Here is an 18,364-nt window from a genome sequence, read left to right as displayed (position 1 = left end):
ATTTCCAATGCATAAGGTACAACTTGCAAGGATAAATACTCTATAGGTATTCATATTACCTGTATACTTATTCAGGTAAAAGGTCACTCTTTAATTCCAAAATTACACATTAGTTACTTGAATTTATTTTTGAAAGATTAACCCAGAACACAAAACATCACCTGTTGGGTTGGTTAGACTTGTAAACCAGCGATTTCCTAACTTTCGGCATCTGTTAGCTGTGCTGCATCCCTAACTACAGTACGCATGCAAACAAGAACAACAGGTGGATATTTGTTTCAAGGATCTCTTTGCAGGCATAATCAGTCTTCCTTTATGGTCCTCCAAAGAAATTCAGAATACAACAGAGTCAAAATCTAACATTGACTTATTGAGATTTTTGAAAGATGAGTTTCCATGGTTCTAATGTTGCTCTTTCTGGTAAAATTAACTAGTGTTTTAAGTATTTTTAAAATCCAGAACTGACAAAAATGAGCATAGGAACACTTTGGAGTAAACGCCATATTTTTATTATCATTTGTTTTTACTTTAGCAGAGAGTTAAATGGATTAATGGGTCATCTCGAGAAAAAAACGGCTTTACAGGTTGAACTCTGTAGTATCGGAAGGTGAATATTTTAATCACAGGAAAAGAATAATGGTGAAGTCATCAGAAAAATAGGCTGACTGATGTGGAAGATGAAATTAGTAAGCCAGCCACTTTCCTTCCTCGCTGGCTTCCATGCAAGATTTTAACCAGACAAATGGCTTCAAAGGAGCTGCTGTGACAGAAAAAAAATCTGTGTCACTTCGGCCTCATTAATTTGCTCTGATTTACAAGCAGAAAAGCTGAAGCCTGCAGTTTCTTTGATGTGTTTTGAGAAATTACCAGTGTGTGTGATTGTTTATGGGTCATTTTTAACTTTCAGGCCACCTTCTCAGTGTTGTCAGAGAACAAACATAAAGCCTGATGAAAGCACGGATTCATTATAACTGTTCATGGATTCGGAATATTTGATTTATGTTAAATAAGTAAGGAGACGTACTTTACATGACTTGAAAATGTCCCTAACTGTACGCTAATGAAATGCTAATTTTTAACAGAATATATTCAGTTTTGTTATCATGATCCAAAACCCCAAGATCTCCCTGAACATTTCTTACACTGTTGACAAAACCTGAAGAAAATGAATTTTGTGAAAATTGTTTAGATCAAAATAGAGTAAGCTGCCATGATGAAACAATCTCCTTTTTATACCGAGTGATGAAATGACTCTTTTGGGCTGAAGTTTTAGTAATATTTTTATAGGATCACTCAGTTCAAGGTGAGTGAATCTTTATCATTACAGACAAAGTGTCTGCATAATGGAGCAGTTAAAGAAAACATTCCAAACTTTAAACATATTTTCTTCTGATATTTTTATTCAACTTCTTACTAATTAACTTTGTACATGTAACTAAAATCACATGCTGATGTTGTCCAGAGAATGAAGACAGTTAATATTTGAACTGTGATGCTTGTGTGACTTCAGCTGAAATTCCTTGCATGTTAACTATACACCTTGGAAAAATCCTTTCATCTCCTGCATTGATGATGAATGCCTGAACGTCATCTGTTTTTGACTACATGGCTTAAAAAAGGCCCAGTGGGGTTTCTAAACTATTCTTTGGAAGTTTGGTCCCTTGTCCTTTTGCCTCTAAAAATAGTTGTTCATTACTTTGGCTGACGGTTTGGAATATTTGTCATTCTTCAGAAATGATTGGGGACCACTTAACCCAAACATGTGGTTTACATTTATCTGTCTATATGTTTCCAAGACCTCAAATTCTTTCAGTAATAGTATAAAATAAAAAAAAGAAGCAGATGGAGAAGTCTCTACATTCTTGTTCTATGAAACGCACAGACAGAGGAAAGTGAAACATATGTCTGTCTTTGCTGGGAAATAGTAGCTTAAAAACATGTAATATTTATGTGTGATGACATAAACTTTTAGGGAAGAAATTTCAGGATGAAATCACCATAACGTAAGAGTTTCAGACAGAAAACTAGATTCCCAAAGTGTAACAAATTAAAGGAAGGACTGTCGAGACTAGTTCCTTCAGCCTTTTGCTTTGATGACATGCTTCAGTTGGTGTCTAAAGGGATATCAAGCGCTGGCTGTCATGGTAAATTCCCTCTAATTGAAGTGCCAGTTAGATTTTGGGGTTTCTGCAGAGGCCACAGGCTGTTGTAATCCCTAAAAATAGCCCTCAGGGTCAAAGTGTATGCACGCATTGTGCCAGTGTTCTGTTTGAAGTGTCTGATAAAAGCCCTCTCTTTTTTGTAAGAGGTCAAAAACTTTCAAAAATGTTTTTTCCGTTTCCAACGGAAGCCTCCTCCTTGTCAAGAGTGATTTAGTAAGACTCCTTCAGGAAGATGTATAAACTTTGGGTGGTATAAAATTAAAAAAAAGAAAAAAACCTGAATCTGTCAGTGACTTGAATAATGCCTCCCCCGTTTTCCCATTCACAGCTGAATTCCTCACATTCCTCCATTCAGCAGAGGTCAAAAAGAGACAAGACAAAAAGAGCAGGAACTCCAAAGTGAGAGAGATATCCGGAACGTGGGTGGTTGGGGAAATGATGAAACAAGTGAGTCTGACAGTTAAAACCCTTTATTCAGGACCAGCCCCCGTCAGCACTCCGGACACACACACACACACACACACACACACACACACGCCCAGACGCACACTCTCCATTACCCCATATGGCATCATCTGATGACAATATACAGAAGGTCTGCTGCGTTATTACTTGTTTCCAGGCATACTTTTTCTGGGCTAAAGTGAATCTTCCCAGAACTGATAGAAAAACACAATCTAAAGTCCAAAAGGATTAATATATTATTAGCTCATTTTACTGTATCCTGGTGGGGGGGAACTGAACTATCGTCAGGAGCAGGAAACTCCATCTGAAAAAAGCTGGTGGCTTCTTGGAAACTTTGCAGAGGCACTTTGATCCACCCTGACAATTCAGTTTAAAATGAAGCCAAGCCATCTACTGAATAAAGTGAGATAATGATGCTCCAATTAGATGGAATTTACTGTTTTTTAGCTGACGCTTTGGTGTGGAGTGACTTAATCCAAGTGAGTAAGTTGTGACTTGAGCAGAAACTTCAGCAGCTTTAATAGTGTCATCTGCTGACATTCCTAGTAGGAATGTGCAGAGTTTGACAGTTTTTATGAACCAAGCTTAAAGCAGTCACATCTAATTGGTGCCCATAACATCGCAACAATTGCCAACTGAACATCTGGAGAACATGAAATGTGTGATTCTTCTACAACCTGAGTCACCATAGCTGTTGTTGAATTTGGAGTCAGAACTTAATGAGTAAAACAAGGAAAGCAGGCAAATTTAACTAATAGAAAACGTATAGATTTTTTGTTTGCACTTTCACTTGTTAGTCCTTGCATGTGTAACATCTATGGGCAGTTTTCTTTTTCTTTCTTTTTTTTTTTTTGCCAAAGGCTTTTTTAACCCCAAAGATTTTAGATCTAAGGAGATCCGTTGTAGACCTGGAAAGTTTCTGCAAGTGCATTGACATTTATAACCATTTCAGATAAGATGGCAGAAGTCAATAAGAGTCCTGACTCAAACTTTAAGAACCCACGGTGTTTTTAATCTTTTTCCATCGGTGATGCTGCTTACATCCTGCCAACGTCAATCTCTTAATACTCAAACACATTACTGATCAACTGGTTTATGAGACACCTCAACAAACTTAAATTAGTCCAAGTCAAAGATGGTGGTATTTGATATAAACATTTTCAGAATTATTGGCTTGGTGATTATAAACATGAATCAAGATTAAAAGCATGAGTCAAATTCAACCATCCAGTATGGTAGCTAAATGTGTTAGGCCTCCAAAAAACTTCTCCAGGCTCTAAATGTAGACTTTTAGCTTGTTAAGTGTAATAAAAGCACAAATGAACACTTGCCTCAAGGCAATAACCCCCTATATAGTTATTTTTGGTGTGTATGGAAAAAAATAAAGGAAAACAAAATCCTTTTTTAGAATTTTAGGAGCTTTTTTGGTTAGATTTCTGAGTCTTTTTTGGAAGATGATCTGCAGTTTACAACTGAAGAAAAAGAAGTCCTTTCTTTAATCTCACAGAAAACTATTTTAATTTATTTAGAAGATGCTGCGGAAAAAACTAAGAGGTTTCCTGACAGGAAAGTAACTCATCTTCACAATATGTACATAGCACTGAAAGTGGTTATTTCTTTTCAAGTACTGCAAAATGGTTCTTTCTAACTTGGAACCACAATAAAGTAGCGGGGAAAATATTATCTTTAACTGGTGGTGACCAGTTATTATGAAAAATAAACAAAAAACTGGACTTTAGACTGTCCACAAAGAATGTATTCACCTTACAGATGGTGAGCATGACATTTTAAAATATAAGGGTTATTTATTATACTGAGTAAACTAAAATGGTCAGAATGTAAGATCAAGCAAGTAAATAAAGTAGATTTTATATATATTTATATATATATAAAACACCTTTCTCATATACCAGTCACGTAGTGCCTGGGTTAGGTAAATAAATGAGCAAAATCAGACTTAGCACTGACCTGTGCAACTGAAAGGCAACAAAATTAACTCTGTTGTAAGAGTTTTCTTTGGAGTAACATAGCAAGCATCTTAGCAAAACAACAATCTTTGGTCATGAAACATCTTCATGATTCAGTGGACCCTCACCTCTTCATAGTTTACCTACAAGTGGATTTTTCTGTGGAACCTAACGCCAAAGTACAGTTCTTGGTTTTCTTTGTAGAGCATATCTAAAATATTCTAAACAAATTTCAGCTTGGGAAGGTGAAATACATAGCAGCAATGCTGCTTGACAATCTTTTTGCTGGTGTTTGCAAAGCAGCCAATCCAGGAGCTCCTGTCAGGTTTAGCAGTGGTGAGTGGTGGAGGCAGACGCTGAGACCCAGGTAGGATGAATGATGGTGAATTTAATAAAGAAACAATAATCCAGGAAATCCAAAACACAAAGTCCAGACAGCACACAGGAGCAGATGCAGGAGCTCACAAACAGTGACAATTGGTAGTGGACAAACACGACGAGGACCCGACGAGGAAAAAAGAACACAGGTGGGGTTAAATACACAGAGGGTAATCAAGGAGACAAGAAACACCTGGGAACAATCAAGGGGAGACAGTACAACACAGAGACTAAGAGACACAGAAACTCAAAATAAACACAGATAAGGAACAGATCCTGACAAAACAGTGATATGTTCAGATTCAAGCTCTGCATTATTAAGTTTAAAGAACACTCAATCAGATAGTAGGATGGACATTTTATTAGAAATATTACATACATTATTTAGGATACAAAATATGGGTTTAATAGTTATATTTGTGTGGGTTCCAGCACATATTGGGGTTGAAGGAAACGAGAGAGCAGATAAAATGGCAAAGAGGGCAATTCAGAATAATATTAGTTTTACAGTTAAAACAAGTAAATCTGAGGGAAAGAGTATAGTTAAAGGAAAACTGATGGAAAAATGGCAAAAAAGGTGGGATGAAGAAAAAACAGGAAGATGGTTTTATAAAATTCAGAAAATGGTAGGAGAGAGAAGAAATGGAAGAAGAAATAGAAAGGAGGAAAGGGTGATAACAAGATTAAGATTTGGGCATACAGGACTTCATTATACACTTTTTAAAATAAAAAAGCATGATAATGGCAAATGTGATTACTGTGGAAAATATGAAACAATAGAGCATATTATATTAGAATGTCATAAGTATGAAAGAGAAAGAAGATACATGAGAAGAGAGTTTGAATGTATTAAGGAAAAGATTAATTTATTCGATATTTTGAGGAAGAATTTGGGGAGTAAACACATACAAATAATTATTAAATATTTAAAGAAAACTAAATTGTTTCACAGAATTTGATTATAGTAGGTGTGTTTGTGAATATGTGCATGATCTAGAGGGGTATAGTATAAAGTTAAGTATAAAAATGGATGAATGTGTGTGTATATATATATATATATGTATGATTTATTTATTTAGTTTATTCATTATTGTTATTTGTAGGAGTATATATATATTTATATAAATAGATAGTCCATCTCGAACCACACTCCATACCAGTAAGTGGCGGTAATGCTACTTAAAGTTTGTTGCCAACCGCCAATAAAATCAAGAAGAAGAAGAAGAAGAAGAACAGATCCTGACAGCTCCATTCATTTTCTTGGAGATGATTGGCTGTACCTCCAAGAGTGGAAATTAGAAAAATGTTAGCTTCTGTGGTAGCGCTAGCATTGCTTCCACTGTGTTTCAATGTGTATTGAGGTATGTTGGTTTTATGGTTGTGGAGCTACTGCAGTCATGTAATGTTTAGTTCAAACTATTCATTGAGTCTTTTAGGATGAGAATCAAAGAATTTGTACATTTTTTAAAAATATTGTTAACTGTTTTCTGTTTGAAAATTTGAATGATTTGGTGACAGATAATGGTGAAGTTGCAAATCTTAGCGTGTCTCAACCTGCTTCTGGTTCCTAAAAACAAATTCAGAACAGTACAAAAGATATTTGTTATTATTGTTTTTTGTGGAGTTTGTTGTGTTTGTTTTTGATTAATGTCTTTATATTATGCGAAGAAGAGCATTTGACCCAAACTCACCCCAATTTTGATGAATAAGTTTCAAAATTTTAAGTGAGATCTATTATGTTTTCATTTTCTCTGGTAATGTCAAAGTAGCAAACAAATGGGTTAAAATGCAAAAAAAAAAAGACTTTATGATAAGATTTAGGGTTTGTTAACATGTTGACAGGCTGCACAGTGGCGCAGTTGGTAGCACTGTTGCCTTGCAGCAAGAAGGTCCTGGGTTTGATTCCTGGCCAGGGTCTTTCTGCATGGAGTTTGCATGTTCTCCCTGTCCATGCGTGGATTCTCTCCGGCTTCCTCCCACAGTCCAAAAACATGACTGTCAGGTTAATTGGTCTATCTAGGTGTGAGTGTGTGTGTGCATGGTTGTTTGTCCTGTATGTCTCTGTGTTGCCCTGCGACGGACTGGCGACCTGTCCAGGGTGACCCCGCCTCTCGCCTGGAACGTAGCTGGAGATAGGCACCAGCAACCCTCCCAACCCCATTAGGGACAAAGGGTGAACAGAAAATGGATGGATAACATGTTGACCTTTTCTCTTGTATGTTGCTACAGATTTCACTGTATGACTAATCTAAAAAAATTTACATGACTGGATCAGATTTTTTCCATCCAAAGTGTTGAATTTCAGAGATGCGAACTGACACGAGCCTGTCTTTTGAAAAGTAAACTGTTGAGTTTCACAATCTTAACCTTTCACTTCTTGGCAAAGCTGGATAAGTTGTAGAGCTATTTTTGTCTTCCTTCAACCAGGAAGTTACTATTAAATAATTCAGAAGTAAACAGTGTTGTTCCAGATTTTCCTCAAAAACTAATTTTGAAAAGATAAATAGCAGAAGTAAAATTTCTTGGTAGTTTCAGCTTCTTTTATTTTATTAAATTTTGTTGCTTCCCACCATGGGAGAAAGCCACTCTGCTTCTGTTTGCTCAGTTGGATCACATTTTTTAAGATTGTTGATCATTAATCTGCATTGTTGTCACTTTTTCTTGTGTCCATATACACAAGATACACTTGAAGATGGTTGGAGAAAAATAAAGACAAACTTCCATTATTTTATTAATAAACAATATTTTCTTCCTCCTGCTGTTTTTTGACACTATTTCCTTTCCTATATCTTTCAAAGTGTTTGCTGTGTGGTGAGATGGAGAGGAATTTTATGTTTTCTCGGACTTCAGCTTGTTCAATATAAGATTGATTTCATTCAGAATTACCTCAGCAAATAAAGAAATATGGAGCTTGCTCAGATAAAGAGGGGTGAGGAGGGGAGGCTGGACGGCGTGGGCGTCGAAGCTCAGGCGGCAGCTACGGCTGATGACTCAGGTGATGTGTCATACTCCAAGCTATAAAAGGGAACTTTTACATTTTGTCCACACAAACACAACCACACACACGTACAGTACTCACACTGGACTCAGAGGGACTTTTGTTTACTACAGCAGGAGCCTAAAGATGAAATGTAAGTTTGTTCATCATACTTTTAGAGGAAAACATCATGTGTGTGTTTGTTTGTGGGGGTGTGTAGGCGTGTGTGTGTGTAAGAGGGAGTGTGTTTGTGTAGAGGAGGTGGTGGTAGTGATGGGGGTGTGGGATGGGGGGCATTCACTGCACGTGGTCTTAACTTTTACTTTTTGCCTGTGAATGTTTTAGAGTGAGAGTCAATGAAAGAATGAATGAATGATATGTTGATTTAGTTCATGACTGAAGCATGAGAAATGTTTTTTTTATTTAATGTGGAATCTGAATGACCCACTGTTTGGCTTCAGCTTGGCTGTGATTGGATAATCCTTTGTGTACGAGATGCTGTGTGTGTGTGTGGAGGCGTGTGTGTGTGTGGGGGGGGGGGGGCGGGGGTGTGTGTGTATATGTGTGTGGGGTAGGGATTTCCCCAAATGCTTCCAACAAGAACTAAATTGCTGTATTTTTCTTTCCTCAAAACATCTGTGGTGAAATATTCTTCTTACTAAGCAATAAATTTTCACTGAAATCACTTTTTAAATTTATGGTATCTGTAAAATCCATTTTAATCTTCTAGCTGTTTGTTAGGGTACTCGTTTAAACAACTTTATGTAAACTGGACTAAGTCAGCTACTCCTAACAACAAACCAGAACCACATGAAAAGTTAGGCTTTTTACCAACAAACACCAATCAACTTTCACTGATGTGTTAAAAAGTTCAAAACTTGGTTTGTTTAGAGTGAAACTGAATAACTGACATGATTATTATCAGTTTGTAGTGATTCAATAAGTATCATTTAAATCAGGGAACTTGAAAGTATCATCCTGCCAGGTGGAGCGCGCTGTGTTTGGTCTTCTGTATAAGTTGTTGCGTCATTAAGCGGACACAGTGTTGGTGTTAACTGGGGGAAGGACTCCTCACACCACATGTTGGTCGCTGAAAGCAGCAGCACTGACTGGCTTTGTGTTTGTGCTGCACAGCTTTGGTAAGAAAGTGAGGCTGGTGATGTTATGATGCCTCCTCTGTTTTCTTTTCTAGCAAACTGAAGAAAAAAATGTGGTTTTGGGGGAATTTACAGGTCCAAACTTGTATGTGATGGTGAAGTTTTGCATTTTGTAATGGCATAAAAGCAGGATTCTTCTTGCTTTTATGCAAGAAGAGAGTTTGGTTGAATTAATCTTTATACAAGTGCTGTTTTGATGTATTTTCCTATAAGTTTTGATAGATTTTAAGTAGCTATGGTAAGTCTCTTGCTTATCCATCTGGCTATAATGCCTATTATAAAGTTAATGTTGTAAAAATCATGGTGACAGTTGAATAAATCAGAAGAAAAAGACTCATGAAGAAAGGCGAGTCACTTTTGCAGACATCGATGTCGTCATTGCACATCACCAGCACACTTACAGTAATATATCCTATAGCCACATCGATCCTGACTCCTGTGATGAGTCAGCACTTAGCAGATTGCCCCTAGTGATCAAATGTGGTACTACAATTGAAAATATACAGCAGTCAAGAAGCTTGTTTTTTGCTTTGTTTTTTCACCTCTTTGTTTCCATAACTGCTGACGCTGTGAATACACCATGACTCATGCAAAAGCTGGTGGCTCAGCTTCTTTTATATGTGGTATCATCCAGATGGGGGTCAGAGAAATGAAGACAAAGCAATGATTAGAAGGTTACATTTGGACTTGTGTCGGGTATAGAGTTATACTAAGTAGTAACGTTACACTGCATGTGTCAAACGTGGTTATAGATCAGGAAACAGAACGCTGCTACTTGAAACTGTGGCTGCTCACATCTATCCAGTTACTCAGACATGACTTAATATGATCAATATCCTCTTTTTACAGGCCAAGGCAGGTGGCTTTGGATTAGTTTCACCTTTTTTATGGAACCAGAGATCTCAGCTTCCTTGACTTGCATGAAAATCAACAGACTGCAGAGAGATGAAGGTCATTAGATTTACACACTTCAATGATGAGAGTCAATAATGTCAGACACAGCTGAATAAACTTTCACTTACTTAATCATCACATAAGCCTCTGAAACTAAGAAAAACGTCATCACAGGATAGTGAACCAACGAGGGACTGCATGACACAGCATGATGCATTTCTCTGTAATTGTAATGTGAAACCAGAGTCATACTGAAAACATGTAAACGCTGACAATGGAATAATAGAAGTCCTTATAATATATGGATTTAAACCTTTATTTATTCAAAATTGTAAATTTATTACCTGTCCAGTTGATGTAGACTGATAGCAAGCAACAAATTTACTGATTTGATATCCATTGTCTATTTGCATAACGTAACACTGAGCTCCATTTCTCTAAGCTACTTTTCAAAATGGGAAAGACAAGAGAGTATATCATTCAAGTGAGGTAAATGTGTGTTGAAGTATTCTGCTTCCATAAACTTGTCCATATATAGAGTCAGAGCAATAGTTATAACATTAAAAACAACTCATAATGTGACTAACTTGGCTCTTGCCACCACTCATGAGCTCACTCATAGTAAGAACGTAAGGGAGGTAATAAAAATCTGTTAGATAATTACACCAACGTGTGGTGTGTTGGGGTCACTTAAATCCAACCTTCTAGGTTCTAAGCTTGATTTTGCATCTGTATATTTGAGCAAATCACCAGTTTGCATGATATAAGCTGTGATGGTAAGCAAAAGATTGCTTGTTTCATAGAAAGAGTTGTGGTTTTGTCCACCTGAATAATCTGATGATAACTCTGTGATACTACAGGAAGTGTGTGTTTTAAAATCCACCAGCCAGTTTGTGTCTGTTTTCTGTTTGGTGCAGAGCAGAGAGGGGATTTTCACTGAGTTTATGTCTGGAAGCAGCTGCCTGTTGCTGATTAAACCCAGACCTTGAATTTACAAACTGTCACACAGAAGCAGCAAGTCAAGGAAGTTAAACTGCTGAAAAATGGGGAAAAAGCAGTCCCTAGTTACTAATTTACTACTAATACAGTTTCATGCCACATTAATGTTGCATATTTTACATTTAACAAGACCCAGTTCACAGCAGGAGCATGGAACTAAAAACTGTAAACATTAGAAAAGCATTAATTTATGAAAGTCAAAGCTGAGACTTCTTTGAAGCGAACAGAGCACCTGTTCATGAGTCGATTCGCTGTCCTTGAGAGCAAAAGCAAAGAGAGCAGAGGAAATAAGGCGTCCACTGAGCACACACAGGAAACTCCAGTGTTTGTTTGTCTGACCCAGCAAAAAAAAAAGGGGGCACGAACTCAAACGGAAACTGCGGAAGCGGGCGATTATGTGAGACACTGCACGCACTTGTTTGTGTTTCATGTTTGAGTGAATGTGTTCTGACGAAACGGCCTGCTCCACACATCAAAGACGGCCCATTCACTCTGCTTCTGAAGCAACTTTACTGTGAGCCGTAATGCTGTCACAGCTGTTTACTCAGCCAGATACATGACTGTACACTGCTCTGCCTCTGGATGTTTTTCTTCAGGTTTTTTTTCTCCCCGTCTCTTTAGGTTTTTGCTGATTTCTTCCTCAGTAATTTTCCAACTGTTGACTGAAGGTATTCCAGTTTTCCAGTGTGTGTCCTTTGGTAACTGAAAACTCCTTCATTACAGCTTGAAACCAAGATAGCAGATGATAACAGATAGATTTATTTTGAATCATTTTGAATGCCTGGCTGGATGTTAATCTGAAAGAGGACATCTGTTTGTGATTTAATCCTTTATTTAGTTTAGCTCTCTCAATTTGGATGCAGTGTTGAACGTTTGTGGTGCAATCCAACCACAAATTTATTCAGTGTAAATAGCAAGAATTTTAATTTCCAGATGTCTTCTCACCACAAGTGCATGCCTCTGAAATTTCTTTCAGACTGAATAGATTTTTTCAAAACTGGAGGTTAATGTGACTCATGTTGAAAAATATTTGCTGAAACATTTTACGATTCCCCTGATAAGGGACTTTATCTTGTGTTCTACATTTTGCAATCCCTCTCCCACATAATCTGAGTAGCTGGAGCAAACAGAGAAGGAAAACAAGATTCAGGTGGGGATATGAATAAAACAGAAAAATCTCAAAGTTTGTGATGTCATTCTAGTGGACAATCAGGTCAAAGACAAAACATACACAACACTGAATCATATTTGTAGCTAAGCTATTCTAGCATTAGATTACAAAATGAAGAGGTCAACCTTCCCAGCAAACAGAAGATTTATAGATGTAGCATCCTGTGCACCAGTTACACATGAATAAATCAGATGCATTCAATAGAATATATTTAAAATTCAATACCTTATCATTAGAAATCATCTCTAGACTTGAAAATTGAATATTGAAGATGTTCAAAATCTGTGGATTTGAGCTACAAATCCAGGTTTTTTTATTATCTAAATTTCATTGTAGTCTTTACACTAATGTTCATGACAACCGAGTAAAAAAGCATAGTTTGAAACTTAATTTAGTGCTGCAACATAATTCACCAAGTGAAGCAGAAGTTTAAAATTCTTCAAATTCAAAAAGTCTCAAACTTTAATAATAATAAAAAAGTTGCTTTTGTTGTTTCAGACCTTTGACCTTTTCTAGAACTTAGATTTGGACCATTGAGCATGAAGTTTGAGAAAAGGTTATCTACAAATACAACTTTGTGATGTTATTCACATCTAATTTACCATTAATATGAAAAATGGATGAAGCAGTCAACAATAAGCCTCATACTTTACATGAACTTCTTGTTTTTCATTTACTGCATTGATTTTCATGTAGAATCAGTGGCACGGTTCTTGAACCTCCTACTAACTCTTACAAATAAATGTAAGATTTTTAGCAGATGGAGAACAAATGAACATGTAGAAATTGAAAGAGTTATGTTGAAAATAAAAGGGTAACCACTGTGGCAACCTCCTGCCTTTAAGTGAACTCATAAATTAGACTCACTTTAGTGTCTGGGAAGCAGTAAAAGTGTCTGAACTGGCCCAACACCCTTGACAAAGGAGATGTTTTCTCTCCAAAGAGCACAGCCCAAGGCGTCAGTCTGCTGATGTCATCACATACAGACTAATCTGAGTCAGAACGGTGGGCTTGCTCGTCTCTCTTACAGTGTGAAAGCACGCTCTAAAAAAACCCTGCATAGCTCACATTCCATAAGCATGACCTAACACATCTAACGGACAAGACTTCTCTTTGTTGATTTGAGGTTTGGGGTTTTTAAGTTTGCATAAATCAGTGAATGGGTTTACAGACAAGGAGCTAATCTTGATGTGAAAGGTATTTCTTCGAAGACAAGTGATTAATGATTAAAAAAAGTTTAAAAGTACAGGATTCAAACCATTAATTTTCAGATTATTTTTTTCTCTATTTGGATTCATCAAACACAGAACACTTTTAAAAAACAACAAAAGTTGTTTTTTTAAAGTGTTTTTGGAATATTCAAATGTAAGCACAATAATGTCACTAAACAATTTACAAACTGACAAGAAACAGTGACAAATTCACATTTTATTAACCCCAAATCTACAGAAGAATTAAACATTTCTTTATGATCTACCATTTATATAAACCTCACAACATTTTTGAAAAGCCAAAGCATTGTTTATCCTTATCTTGATGGTCCATCTGCTGTAACCCACCCATTCCAGCATGATGCATGAAGTATTTGCAGATGACACTGCAGACTGTCTGCACAGCAAATGCTCTGACCCCCCCCCCTCAATACCCAACAGTTGTTGATTGAGTGGAAGCATGTCCAAGCCTGCAATAAAAGGAAGTCAAGTCACATTTCTGATGCTTTACATCATAAAAACATCATACAGTCACCAATTATAGTGCAAGTAATAAATATTACATGTTGTCAAATACCATTATCGAAATCATCAAGCAAATGAACATCAAATATGTTGGTCAGTGTTCCACAGATGCCAAAGTAGAAAGATGCTGCATATTTTGTATCAGTTTTAGATACAAAGATACTTCTTATAGTTAGGCAGCAGAAACAGAGGAAATAACTGTAACAAAAGAGTATTCATCGAAATGAAGGTGAGAACGGCCCTCAAGCACTAAAGACAGAGCAACAGTGCACCTCCTATTAAACTCTTGGGCTTATTTCGCCTGTGGCATTTTCTTCTTTTTTATATATATATATTGTTGGATGTAATTTAAACAGCACTCAAATATTTGAAAATTATGAAGTCACAATGCATCTTTTTGGGACCAATATGGTCCCAAAAAGACCTTCTTTTTTTTTGGTGTCCAGTGACCAGTGTGTAGACCTCTACCTATCAATGCTCTGTAATTTGCTTGAATAAAAGATTTACTTTTGGGGGAAAATATGGCACCATAACTGGCTCCAGGCCAGGGGATCTTGTTCTTCCAAATTCAGCCCTAATTACACCTGCTTTATACTTGCAGAGTCACCCAGCAGTCAATGGGCCAGAGAGAGGTTGCCGGTTTATTCACAGGGTCACATAGATGTACATGTGTAGTGAGACTTAATGGCAAATTTAGAGAAGCCAATTAACCAATTATATAGGTTTTTTTACACTGTGGGAGGAAGCCAGACTACAGAGAATGTCTAAACTCCATGAAAAAACGGCCCCCAGAGGGTTAGTGAACCTGTATTTCAACCACATTTCATTATACGTGAGTTGAGCTCTTTATATGGTGTTTAGTCTTCCCAGAAACACGAGCCACGATTGGGCAGAATCTGTTTGTGTTTGATGTTTCTGCTCTCTAAACATCCGTCCAAGTCACAGCGCCTTTCATCCTGTCACAGAGATCAAACTTCTCACAGCTTTTATCTGATTTTTCAAATGACTGTAAATGTCTAGACGACAGGGTACTTTAAAGTTATCTGATAAAACTGTTAATGCAATAAACAAGTGCATTGTAACTGCAAAACAAATGTGAATTGCAGCTGGAGTTTTTAAAGTGTTTGACCCAGTTCAAGTGTTGTACAGTGTTACTGCTGCTTTGGCAGCAACTAGCATTAATTATGTCAGCCAAACGGCCTCCTTACTGTCAAACTACAAACTGACTGCAGCTGCCTCAGAGCTAATCTTGTGCATCATGAGGTGTAGAAATGAAAACAAGCGTCGATCCAGTCTTGTGGTTTTTTACTTTGAATCACAACCACATCACTTCTGGGTAAAAGAGAAGAGAGGAAATCTAAGATGTGCTGCTGGCTGATGCAGCGTTGCACACACCTGTCTGTGCAGCTGTGTGTACGACCACAGCTGGATGACAGTCAGTCAGTTGGACTGGATTTGGTGGATTCTTTTGAAGGAGAACCATTTCTTTGTTGTCACAAACGAGGCTTCAATGAAACCAGAACAGTTTTCCGTGGCTCATTGTGTGCGCCTCTCTCCTGTCTCTGCAGTTCTTCCTGAGACTTCCTCGTTCCTGTTCCACCTGCTGCTTCTGACTGAGCTGTTAGTCCGATCTTCATCTCTTCCCCTCCGCAGCTCCTCCCACTGTGGATTTTTTGGATCGATGATCCATCAGGTGGAAAGTTTGATGAACTTATCGAGAAAAATCCATCAGCTGGTAAGGCTTGTTTTGAACTTCCTTGATCTCTAGCATGACAGTTATTCAGTTATTATCTTTTTTTTTTTTTTTACCTCTGAATCATAGCTTATATATCTTTGTTAACTTACTAGAATTTCACTGACGTAGTAACAGTTTGGCAAGAAAGGAAATACAATTTTCCTACCAGGAATCAGAAAATGTTCTGGGATTTGTCACCTTTACTGGTATATAGACCAAATGAATGATGGTTTTTTTTTTACTTTTATTTCTTATTGTGTTTTGAACAGAGAACAGAAGACCTTGAACACTTTGAAGATGCCAAATTCAGTCTGGATAGCCTTCCTGACTTGTATCACACTGCTGGCCATCTTAAGTCATTGAAGGTATAAAACTATAAAGATAAAAGATTAAAACAACTGATCTCTTCTCTTCATTCCTAAATAAAATATGTGTTTTATGTGCCTGCAGGTTAATGAATCCTTCACTCAGATGTATGGATACACTCAGTCCTTCAAACTGCATATCGACTGGTTGAAGGTTGCTAAAGAAAATGTCAGTTTGCCTTTCCAGACAGAAGAGGGCGCCAGCTCTCATCTTCTGCAGTTGTCCAATCTCATTGAAAAATGTTTTCATCCGGTAGGTCCTCCTGCATTTATACCATTACATTATGTGAAAGTTTTCTGCGAAAATAAAAGTACAGAAATTATAGATATTGCAGCACAGAAGTTGTCAAGGTATTGTTAATTAAATTATGCCAAAGGATGGTGAAAAAATAGAAATGTAAAATATGTGCAAAAAAAACCAAACACATTTATCTGAAGTTAAAAGAAAGGCAACAAGCCAACAATTAAAGATAAATAAAGTAAATGAGTGTAAAAACTAAAAATTTGTAAAAATATCAAAAATAACTGTTAATTTAGCACTTTTTATAAGTGGCTACAAGGCATGTCAGAAGTTTTTTGGTTTTTTTTAGATCTTAAGTTCCGATTATGATTATATAATCATATTATATTATATGATTATAAAAATATGATTATATTATTGTATTCATATTTACTTATGCCAGTAAAGACAGATAGCCCTTCATTTTTTCCTGTTACCATAGTTTCATAAATATGCATATTTATTTGAGTCAATCTGATTTCACCGTTCCTTTTTTCTTTTTGTTTTTAGCAAAACAATGAGGCTGTTCCGTCAACGGCACCCAACCTTCCTGTTGTCTCCAACGCCTTTGATGCCCTTGTGTACTCTGTAGAAATTTCTGACAGGTTAAAAGTTTTCTGTGTGTGGTCAAAAAGAGTCTTACGGTACTTCCAGAAGCATTCTTAAAAAAGGTCTTGCAGCCTTTTCGGAGGCAGTCCTGCTATTCTAGACAGTGTAAGCCTTAAAGGGCATTAAAACATCTTCCACAAAAAAACCACTGCTAACTCCAGAATGTTTTTAAGCAATATTATGTCATGTTAGTGGACTACCTCAAGATGGCAGCATTAGGTAATCTGCTGTGGTGGTGCTGACCCAAACATCTCAGCTACAACCCACTGGATTACTATGAAAGCTTAAATAAGGATAAAAATACTTTTTATTAACTTTATTATCCACTTTTTTCTAAGCCCAGCTGTAGTTTAGAAATGTGATTTTCCAAAAGATTCCCCATATTGACAAGACTGTTAAAAACTCATCAAAACAAGTTCTCAAGAAAACTTAATGTTTTATGCATTTTTTCTTCAAAAATGTCAGTTTGCTAGGTTTTATCAACAGAAGTGAAATGGTGAGAATAAGGAACCAGTCTGGCAGCTTCATTCACTCTAGACATGATTTTGGTTTGCATTTAATTAAAGTATTTAAATGATATTTTCTAAATAATTTAAGAATAATTTTACCATGCTTAATGAAAAGCTACTCTCACTGCATTATGACTATTTTAGTTCATACATAATTGGCATATTAGGCATCAATCATCACAGAGGACTGAAAAAAGGTTTTTTTTTTTTTTTTTTTTGCATTTTTGCCTTTTATCCATATGTGAAAATTATTTTTAGATAAAAAGTTTTAGAAATAGATAAACTGAGAAGATACAGAAATTATAGTCTATTTTTCTTAGACCATTTTGCATATATCTAAATATCACCCACTGGAAACAAACAAATATGCCATATTTCTTATTATTTTTCCTGCGCTTCTGCCATCATTATGCATCAGCTGTGCTGTGATTAATAATCAATAACAAAAGGTTTAAAAAGGTTACTTTCAGTTATTTTACCAGAATTTCCAGCATTGCTCAGACTGTTCTTTGCTTGAATGTATTTCTTTTGCTGGTATCAACATCACTAACCATGAGTGAGGCATGACTGTTTCACCATCTGATTGAATGTTTGCCAAATGGAAAGAAATGTCTGTTTAAGAAATGTATGATGAATAGTGTTGATGCATAAATCTATGCAAAGGGCTTCTTAATGCTAGTAGTATCAGAACCATCTCCATTTGATGTGACTGAGATCAGTGGTGCGTTGTTTACAAAGTATTTTTTTGAACAGGTTGTCATATGAATTTCTTTTAAAGGAAAGCAGAATGTAGGTTTATCTTGTAGGCTTGAGGAAATGTATATTTTTCTTTTACATGTAGCCATTTGAACTGTACTCATGCACTGTGCCGAGGTAGTGTCACCTTCGACCTTTACTCCCACTGAGACTGTTTACACTCACAGTGCCTGCCAGGTGTTGATCAGAATGATGAACCGAGTG

The 18,364-nt window shown here is 36.6% G+C and overlaps 1 protein-coding gene across 2 annotated transcripts; it reads left to right on the top strand.

Annotated features, from left to right (window-relative positions):
* The first annotated feature begins 7,971 nt into the window (after nucleotides 1–7,971).
* LOC114155356 (uncharacterized) lies at nucleotides 7,972–17,691 on the top strand. 2 transcript variants are annotated; one of them, XM_028035201.1, is made up of 5 exons: nucleotides 7,972–8,103; nucleotides 15,475–15,641; nucleotides 15,911–16,006; nucleotides 16,092–16,259; nucleotides 16,797–17,691. In XM_028035201.1, exons 1-5 carry the CDS (start codon nucleotides 8,097–8,099, stop codon nucleotides 16,950–16,952), a joined length of 594 nt encoding a protein of 197 aa, XP_027891002.1. In that variant the 5' UTR covers nucleotides 7,972–8,096; the 3' UTR covers nucleotides 16,953–17,691. The 2 variants fall into 2 exon arrangements, with proteins under 2 accessions (XP_027891002.1, XP_027891003.1); XM_028035202.1 differs by lacking the exon at nucleotides 7,972–8,103 and having other exon boundaries at nucleotides 13,571–15,641.
* The last annotated feature ends 673 nt before the right edge of the window (nucleotides 17,692–18,364 follow it).

The sequence above is a fragment of the Xiphophorus couchianus genome, chromosome 13, assembly GCF_001444195.1.
Source record: "Xiphophorus couchianus chromosome 13, X_couchianus-1.0, whole genome shotgun sequence".
Classification (NCBI taxonomy): Eukaryota; Metazoa; Chordata; class Actinopteri; order Cyprinodontiformes; family Poeciliidae; genus Xiphophorus; species Xiphophorus couchianus.
The sequence above is the reverse complement of the archived record's forward strand: the minus strand, read 5'-3'. Positions and strand labels throughout refer to the sequence as shown.

What these genes read in the sequence shown, in the direction of transcription:
- LOC114155356 (XM_028035202.1), top strand. Translation starts at nt 15,336, where the DNA reads ATGACAGTCAGTCAGTTGGACTGGATTTGGTGGATTCTTTTGAAGGAG. An exon ending in CGAGAAAAATCCATCAGCTG is followed by an intron (nt 15,642 to 15,910) that starts GTAAGGCTTGTT and finishes TGTTTTGAACAG; the next exon opens with AGAACAGAAGACCTTGAACA. An exon ending in GCCATCTTAAGTCATTGAAG is followed by an intron (nt 16,007 to 16,091) that starts GTATAAAACTAT and finishes ATGTGCCTGCAG; the next exon opens with GTTAATGAATCCTTCACTCA.